At 35.8% G+C, this 9,786-nt stretch overlaps 1 protein-coding gene across 1 annotated transcript in view; it reads left to right on the top strand.

Annotated features, from left to right (window-relative positions):
* The first annotated feature begins 4,828 nt into the window (after positions 1-4,828).
* Positions 4,829-9,786, top strand: part of sppl3 (signal peptide peptidase 3) — a 37,629-nt gene continuing 32,671 nt past the window's right edge. The window contains exon 1 of the mRNA XM_038267678.1: positions 4,829-5,316. Within this exon, the coding sequence (XP_038123606.1) occupies positions 5,291-5,316 (26 nt within the window). The 5' untranslated portion in view covers positions 4,829-5,290. The remainder of the gene's footprint in view (positions 5,317-9,786) is intronic.

The raw sequence follows: 9,786 nt of genomic DNA, 5'->3' as shown, positions 1-9,786 counted from the left end.
AACTATTCAAAAATCACACCAAAGAAACTCTGCTGATAAAATGATATCATAGAAGGCTAAAGGATCCAGTTGGCATATAATTTTCAAGGCCTTCAAACTTATTTGAAACTGTACAACTCTGATGACATGCATTAGGCTAACTGAAAGCAAAAGTTGGGACTTGAAAATCCTAATAACAATACACATCAACCAAAGCAATTTAATTTCACAAAATTAAATAAAATGGTAATTTGAGGTCTTTTATAATATAAAAAAAGATCATCCCAATCTGGCTGCTTCACAGGCTCCTTCTATGTTGTTAAAATTCATGCAGTGTGTTTATATATACAGCTCCAATGCTTTTCTGCAGACATGCAGAATATTAAAACACACACTGAGGAGAAAGGAGAAATTTGATCAAAACCATGTGAATAAACAGGAAAAAGATACTGATTAGTTGACGTCTTGTGTGATGTAACCAGAAGCATGTGAATAAGCTAGCTTGTTTTCAGCAGAGGTTTTAGATTTTATCTTGACTTAATAACAACAAGAATATGACATGTGTTTCTAAATGTATCAAACCATATCAATAGTGAATGTAAACGATTTGATGTAAAAAGTCTAGCTTGTACCGGCAAAGGAACAATAATGGGGACTATTTCAATAAGATTGCTTTAAAATAATATTAATACATCCACATAGTAACTGATAATCAAAAATTGTATCCAGATATAATTTTAAATAGTCAAAGTGTTGACACTAAAATCAAGTGCTGTTTGCATATTTTCGATACTGTTTATTTTAGATTTCTGGATTGTGTGCACATTTAAAGAACAAAACTTTGGCAGTCTATAAAATATGGTGAGATTTTGTTCTCTTTGGGTTATTTATTTGAACATGTACCTAGTTTTATTTTTTTGTATCACTGCAACCCTAATATAGTCCTATCTAGAGACTTATAAACAAATACATTTGAATTTCATTCAGTTATTCATGAGAAATTAGTGACATTTTTTTAAAGACAATCTAAGGGTTAATAATAGAAACCTTCATGTAATTAATTTTTAAAATACAAGTGAATGCAGTAGGAAAAAACAGTATTTCTATATTATGTGAAGCCTGTTTATTAGTTTTTGAACAGGCTCATCTTAAGCTGCTTTCTGCAGCATGGTGAGAATATCCCTGGTCAACACACAAGAGCTATATAAAGAATATATTTACAGATTTTGTTTTAAAAAAATATTATAAATATGGAACAGTGTGACTTTTGTAGGCCAGTTAGGACTACTGAAATGAATCATATTACCTAAAAGTAGCAGCAATGAGAAATCTCCTTTTTTACCTTTATTTTGCAGGACTTTCTTAAAAGTTAATACCTCTTTAAAGATTAACAGGGACATTGTAAATCCAGAAATATTTTTAGAAAAACTAGACAAGTGGACTTTAATTCCAGGCACTGGCCTGCACTTAGTTCCCACTCAGTATCAATCCAATATGCATATTCACACTTTCCTGCAATTGACCAAAAATAACTCTTAGGCCCTGCCTACAAAAAGCCAGGTTAAGGTAGCTCCCAAAAACTTCCTGGTCAGGTAAGAGTCTCATCAACATGATAAGGAGGTGAAAGCAGAAATATTTAAAACCTGTCCACTGAGATTTCTGTTATTTCTTAAAGCAAAATTTCCAATGACTCAATTAGCTGAAGAGAGAACATAAGAAAACACATCTTTATCACTGCTAAAACTTCTAACCAAATGTGCAGTTCTACCCCGACTTTGCCTTGTAAGTCTGTAGATAAGCTGCTGCTGTAGATAACATTCATTCTAAAATTTCAAATATCACTGAATTCACTGCTATATTTAAAGTGAAGGACATTTCTGAAAAGAAAAGTCTCAATGAAAAAAAAAAAAGCTTCACCATTCAGAAATGAAAAGACTGAACGCAGGTGGCAAAGACTGGAATACAGGTTCACTATGACATCCAGAGTCTTTAAAGTTGTAACTTCAAATTGAAAAACGTAAAAAAACAAGAACATTAATAATGCTTTATGTGCGACAGTCGAAAGTGTCTTTGAGTGTAGTATCAGGGCCTGTGATTAATATGTTAACTACTTCATTGAAAAATATAAAAAGATTAGAGGTGCAGTCTGCTCATCAGTATCAGATAAATTATCAATGTTGTATCCAATTAGAAATGACTTTGAATAAATTTCTCAATTTCACCAAGTAAACTGCAAATACCTGCATATAAGGAATCATATGCAAAAACTTCTTCCTGCTGCTGTCTTATTCTCTTAGCCACAACTTAACTTGAGAAAGCATTTCCTGTCATAATGTCTAACTTAACTGAAGTGATACATAAGTCAGGTGTTTTCCCCAGGGCCTAAAAACAACCGCTATTTAACAGCTGTTAAAAAAGAACAAGCTGTGGTTGCAGAACTACAGGACCACTCTCAAACCTCCTCTTAGTCATTAAGATTATTTTTTTTAAAAGCCGTTTCTGCAGTTACACACACCTTCCTATCAATGACCAGCCACTTCCACGTCATTCAGTGAGGCTTCCATAGTAACCAGAGCACAGAGACTGGTCTTGTCAAAGTTTTCAGTTACATCTGTATAAATGCAGATGTTGGAAGAACCACAGTGCTGGTATTATAGGTCCTTGGTGCAGCAGTGAACATAGTTGATGCTCCGTTTTATTAGAGCACCTGGAAAACTGGGTCTTGTAGCTATAGCAATGGACTGGTGGACATAGACTTATGTGTAAGTTGGTGACTTTACATCATAACCCACAGAATTCCCATGTGTCGTTCCCCTGGGATCCATCTTAGTGCCCCTCCTATTCAACATACATGCTTCCCCTAATTCATATTGTAATTTTTTTTTTTTAAGATAAAATACCATAACTATGCAGATGACACACAGCTGTACTTAAATTGTCCCAGGTTTACTAATTCAGCAATCTAATTGTCTTAATACTGAAATGAACTATATAAATAAACTTGGCTTGCCTGTTTGGGAAAGTTTAACGTTTATTATGTTTATTGTATCAAAGCTATTCAGTTAAATGTGAATATTTCATCAACACATTTTCTCCTCTCTGGCGTTTGTGTGGATTGCCTTGTCATCAGTCCAAAGAAATGCCTCTTTTCTATGTTGGGTCAAGTTGAATACAACCAATTGGTGAGTACTTTTAAGCTAAACAGGAAATGCAACAGCTCATGATATATACCATCCGAATGATTCTAGCAGTAAGGGAGGAGGAAGGAAAAGGAAGCTGGATGCTTCCTATCGATAGTTCATTTAGCATAAGAACCTACCAACGGTCATATGGGTTTGATAAGAAGCCGAACCACATTTTTCTCAGATAGGAAGTTTTTCCATTACTTGCTTTGTCCATTAAAAATTTTAACTAAAGACGCTCTTACTACAAAGAGCAAAACATCTTCAAATATACATAGAAAAAGTATAGCTGTTTTCTCTTGTTTTCTTTTGGCTCTGCCTGTAATCTATTAGTGGAAATCCAGATGATGATGGTTTTGCAAAGTTCTTACAGTTAATTCAGCAACATTAGACTTAACTAGGGGCTCGCCTTTGAATGTATGTGTGTGCATTATCCTTGCCTACTCCAGTTGCCTACAATGTTTAAAACATTTATACATGAATATAAACTGCATCAGCAGTTTTACACTCTTCAGATCAGAACCAATTTTTGTGTTTCAGCTATGAACATGGTTTGGACTAAAATTGATACCAACTCTTACTCACTCTGGCTAAAGCTTGTGCCATAACTATATCAATATATTCAGGAAAAGAGACCTTTAGGAAACTAACCTAAGTATTATTGAATGGTGGAGTTAGAGGGCAGCACCATGTAGTCCAGCGCTTTGCCTCCGAAGGAACCAAACTGATTAACTTCACAAAACACAGGGTATAAATATAAAAGTAAGTTATGCAGAAATATTGAAACATCTCAATACATCAGCAAGATAGCTGAAGCTTTGGCACAAATGTATGAAAGTATCTACTGTCCATCAGAAGCTTGTATAAAAAAGTACTAAAACATTTTATTTGAAGAAATTTGTAAAAGGACTTTTCAAAATCAGTCTTTCATTATTCTGGTTTTTAGCACATAAGAAAAAGTTTTTTTAATTTAACTGACCACAAATATAATTTAATGTAAACATTCTACAATGTGATTTACACCCATTACATAGGATACATGAAAATCCTTAATTATATAGATCTCTTTTAAATTTTCTTTATACTTTTTTTTTTGCTGTCCCATTTGAGTATTGAACAGCTAATTAATAAAAACCAGAATGAAATAGGTTTGTATTTAGTCAGTTTAGATAACAGCTTTCTAGCGGTAACTTCCACTCATACCAATTTGTTCAACAATTTAAAAAATATTGTATCTGTTTATATTAATACACAATATATTATGCCAGAAATGATAAATTCTAAGCCGCGTCTGTGATATTTTATCTGTTTCCATTTTTTATCCTACTTTCACTCAAAAGTGCAGATCCAATGCAGCTGTTTTATTGTTTTTGTTTTTTTATGGTTTATTATTTCCATTATATCCTCTTGCAATTAAGTATTTCATCTCCACAGATATACTAGTTTAAGAGCTTCCATAGAAGTCAGGGTTTGTTGGCTTTGGATAAAAAAAAAATGGCAATGTTCCAGTTATAATTTATATGTACACACACATATACATTTAATGTACAAGCTTCAGTGGGAGGCTGTAATGCTGTCAGATTAAAGGAAATTATTGCAATCGTTCTCAGTGGATGACAGCGTTTCAGTGCTCGTCCCACTCTACAGCTCGGCGTTAGTGCGCGCTCCCGCGGACTCGCTATAGAAAACAAAGCTAAGCGTCTTCCATACCAGCTAGGGCTGCAGACTCGAGGACTATCCGAATTTATTCTGGATACATGATCGCACAGAATATGGATCTACAGGGGGTGTAGCGTTGTTACAGACCGAGCCTTCTCGGCTGAAATGACGGCAGGTCACTAACGAAAGCGACGAAAATACCATCTGTTTAGTTTAATTTTTTTCCTCGGGGTTCTTTGTCTTGTCCACCTAACGATAGCAAAACATCATTTTCATCTCAATTGCACGAAATTCAGCTAGTGATCACTAGCTGCAGCCGGGATGTATCACCATGTTTTCACCTAAAAGAATCAGCTAAAACGTCGGATTGTGAAGCAGAAGCAGAGACCCCTCACTCCCGGGTCCCAACGGGCTGACACCTGGACCTGAATCTGTTAGCCGCAGCCGCGAAACCCACTGTTTTCGGCGATATGGCGGAGCAAGGCTACTCATCCTGGTGAGTGCGCACAGCCGTTTCGCTACCGATTAGTAGCGGCTGCCGAACATTAGCCGCTGCTAACGTGAGACGCTGCTAACATTAGCCGCTGCCACTGCCAACACAGACTACGCTCTGTCAGAAAAAAACACAAAAACAATTAAATATACACCTGTCACTCCACAAATACACCACTGTTTTCATTCCCAATGTATTTATTTCCATGTACGAACACGTATAAACCAAATTATTAAATGTAACTATATTTCCGATCATCTGGGTAGCTAGCGGTGGCTAATGCTATGCTAACTTTATTCAACTGCGGTCAAACCGAATAATGTTATTCAATAGGGAATGGAAACTATCTGTGTTGTAAATAGAATGGAGTGCTATTTGGGTTTGCTGGTTGCATATGTGATGTTTTTTTTCCTGTAAACACGATAGATTTGACGGAAAAACACGGCAGTATCTGCTCAATAAATGCAGGTTCTTAAGCTAGCGACTTAGCTGGCTAGCATTTTTTTTTCGTCGAGCCACTGCTCACAATAACAAAGGTTATGCTAATCTGGCATCGCAGTCGCAACAAAAACTTCAAATTATCTACTATAAAAGGTCTATGGTTTTAAATTTACTTTGTTTTTAGATTTGATACGAAATATGTCCCAGTTTAGCTGTTGGCTGTTTTGATTGAGATTGTTTAGGGAAGTGTAGATTTAGCAAATTAAGTAAGCAGGGAGAGTGATGTTTCCAAGAATACATAATTATAAACTGATTTATCGATCAGTTGATTAATGTCGCTTTAATGGTACAAAAGGGTTGAGTCTGGGTATCTTTGCTTCCAATAGTGACAAAAGAAAATCAGAAATTACTTTACAAGACTTTCCCATAACCTCTCAATGATCACTAGTATAATATGCAGCCTTCATTTACAGACTTTATTTAACCAGAATTGCCATTTTAACTAAATATATTTTACAAGAGAGAGAGTAAGTCAAGTAGGTCAGCCAGAAAAATGCATCCTAAAAAGTTAACAAAATACTGTCCTATCAAAAGTTCTATTTGTTTACTTGAAAATATTTACACAAAGATGAGGCGGATTGCAACAATTTACCATATTGACTCATTCAAAATAACAACAGCTGGAAGCAGAAGTTTGGATGTAAGTTTCCATTCAAATCTGAGGGCTATCTTGCTCAATTCAGTTCTTGCATTTTTGAACTACAGTTGCAAAGTGATAATTTCCTATTTGCATCCTCTTTTTCCATTGCTTTTCAGCTGAACAGTTTTTAAGATGTAGCTGATTTTATTTTTGTACTCTGAAATTTTTTATTTACAGTGTATAACAAAACAGAGGTTTTAAGGAAACGTACTGTTTCATAATCCACAACACCTTTACGTTTTACAGTATGTATGGCTTAACATTCTGTTAAAAAGATGCTTGAGAAGGTGTTGCTGGTTGGGTGGAACTTGATGTTTGCACCCCATTCACCCCTGTCTGCCAGCCACATGCATAAAAGGCTGCAACACTATTCCCTCCTTCCAATACAGAAAAAAATGTGACTAGAAATATTTCTGTCCATAAAAAACACACAGGAAATCTTTATTAGTACCTCTTACTTATTCCAGGGGTTCCAAAATCATTCCATGCAATGGCCCCATTAAAGTTTGACTAACACATTTGTCAGGTAAAAATATAACCTGACATATATTCCAAACCGTATTATGTTCCCTCAAAAATTATCACAAGTTTTATTTTTAATAAAAAAATGTACACAATAGTGATGACAATGTTTAGAAAATATTTTATGATTATAAAAACATAATTTTTTTCAGGTGTCTTTTCTTTTTTCTTTTTTTTTCTCCATATTTTTCTCTAATTTTTCTGAGCCCCTGTCCCCAGGGGCAACTGCTCCCACTTTGAAACTACTAACTGGTTCTTTGGTAACACTGTTTTAAAACTGCAGTTGGAATGCAACAGATGGTAGGGAGAGAGTCCTTCTACAAGTTGTTTGCCTGATTAGAGAGCCTGACTAATTACTGCTGATATCAGCTTAATATCAGGGAAGTTTGACAGTTTCTCAAGCACAAAGGGACTATATTTGGCACAGTGAGGTCTTGAGAATTTGTACACTACTTTCTTTTCATTTTTCCTGTAAATTCTTTGTGCCAAAATATGAATAAATAAATTAACTGAAAATGTTTAATTATGTAATAGTCAGTGTTATGCAGGCTTTTAGCTTGGAATATTTCATAGGTTGTACACCTTGGTGTACCACATCTTCAGACTTTGCGCAGCGGCACAAGCTACATGGGGTTGAATGACAATTGTCCTTCCTGGTAGGGGACAATATGCATGGGGTGGCTAATATGGAATATAATCCTTGCTGGTCTTGGAATTGTTAACTGTCAGATTTGGAATTCAATTCTTTTAAGCACACTCACAAAAAAATATATCTAGTACATATTGAAAGAACAATAAGAAAGAGAAAAAGAGTTCTAAATTGATACCTTACTTTAAATTAATATTGCTGGAAATCCCTAGTAATTCCAGTTTGAAACCAGTGATTAATAATTTAATGTTGTTAGTCTTTACCACAACATTTTATGCAAGTCACATTTCTTAACTGATTGCTCTTGAAGAAGCTGGAGATTGCTCTCTCCGTTCTGTTCCTCTCTTATTTTTCTCCAAATTCACAAACTCCTTATCAGTTATGTTAAAAAAAGATTATATAAATAAATCGTGGTCCGCAAACATCCTTATTCACATGTTCACTTTCCCGTTGTATGTTCACATTTATGGACTGCATTTAAAAATGTCAAACATTTTCAATTCAAACTATAGATATGAAATAATACACTATAGGAAAAAATGGCATAAATCATATTATAGGTCATGAAATCAGTGTCAGTTTGGTCTGTCAAAGAGGCTGCCTGTAGGAATATTAAATGTCCAGCAGGTGTCAGTATTCAGTGACACAGTATGGATACAATATCAATACAGTTTGCAAATGTGTCGAAAGGCTTCATGACGCCTCATGAACCCATCACTAACAGACAATATTGTCCCAAGGAACCAAAAAAAACTCGTAATCAACTTGTCAGTTGATGAGTTTTCGTAAACTTTTCAACATTTCAAGCCTACGTGTTTGCAGCGCAACGTAATAGTCCCTAGGGCTATTGGCTATTCCACCAATAACAGCGCCCCTTCATGCTGCGTCAAGCTGACATACAACCAATAGGATGCAGCTCTCATGATTCGCAAGATGTGAACTTAACGCGAGATTACACCGGATGGTGAATTTTTAACATTTGAGCGAAGTTTCCGTTGGGAAAACAGGCCGTACAACTTATCCTTTTTCAGTAAAGGCCATACAGGGTACAGTTGTACACATGGCTAGCTAAAAACCTTGTGTTATGTTTAGGCCTGTGACTAACTATTATTGTAATAATCGAATATTTGATTCCTAGATATATTAATATATTATTTCTCACAAAAAATAATTTCCATATCCTTCCAAAATAGAACATTTGGACTGACAGAGCTAATAAAATCATACAAAATGTGATGCATCTTTTGTGTTTTCTTAAGATATTATCAATAAACAAATAATTGTGCAAGTTGGTGTTCAATGGCTAAAGACAAAAGGGAACCAGTTAGGAAAAAAACTAAAAAAAACATGCCCCCCAGTGGTGCAACCAGAGCAAAACAGTAGTGATGTTTAAATGCATAAAATGTCACAAATCGATTGAATTACTTGCATGCTGATCCAATTCTCAATTGTGGTAATCTCTCAGGCAGATTACAATTTCATTTAGCCAAATCCAGTGAGAATATTCTGACTGACATGTTTACATTCATTTTTAGTCAGCCCTTTATTCTAATAATTTCAGGTGACGCCACGCTCACGTGACTACTCAGCGCGTCCGCCATATTGGGTGGCAGCCTTAGGCAGTATTGACAGTGAAAAATGGTGAAAACGTGTGTAATTGTTGGTTGCACGGCCCGTGGAGGTGGATATCAACGCTCTTTCTATCGCATACCAGCCGTAATCGTGAATCAATGTGAAAAAAACAAAACAGCTATCTGAACAACGCCGTCACCTATGGCTGACACGGATATCCAGGTCCGATTTGGACGGTGTTAAGCTGGAATACGCCAGAGTCTGCAGTGCTCACTTTGTCACAGGTAATTAACTGTCAAGCATTTAAAACATGTAAGAATATATTAATAATAGGGCTTGGGCGTCATGACGTATTACTTTCCGTGGCCGCAATGTTGACTGCCTCCGCCGCCGCTACTCAGACTACTGCCTATGACTACCGCGTACTGGACTCCCTCTCTCAGCCGTGTTTTAATTTGATTAATTTCACCTTAACTTGATTTCAACCAGCGGGAAAGGGCTCAAATATGTGAGAAACCCGGAGGGTTTTGGGAGGTTTGGCAGTTAACGTTACTAACCAAACCTTTGAAACACATAGCAGCTAGTTAAA

Source organism: Cyprinodon tularosa, unplaced genomic scaffold (genome assembly GCF_016077235.1).
Source record: "Cyprinodon tularosa strain WSP-4 unplaced genomic scaffold, ASM1607723v1 ctg680, whole genome shotgun sequence".
Taxonomy (NCBI): Eukaryota; Metazoa; Chordata; class Actinopteri; order Cyprinodontiformes; family Cyprinodontidae; genus Cyprinodon; species Cyprinodon tularosa.
The sequence above is the reverse complement of the archived record's forward strand: the minus strand, read 5'-3'. Positions and strand labels throughout refer to the sequence as shown.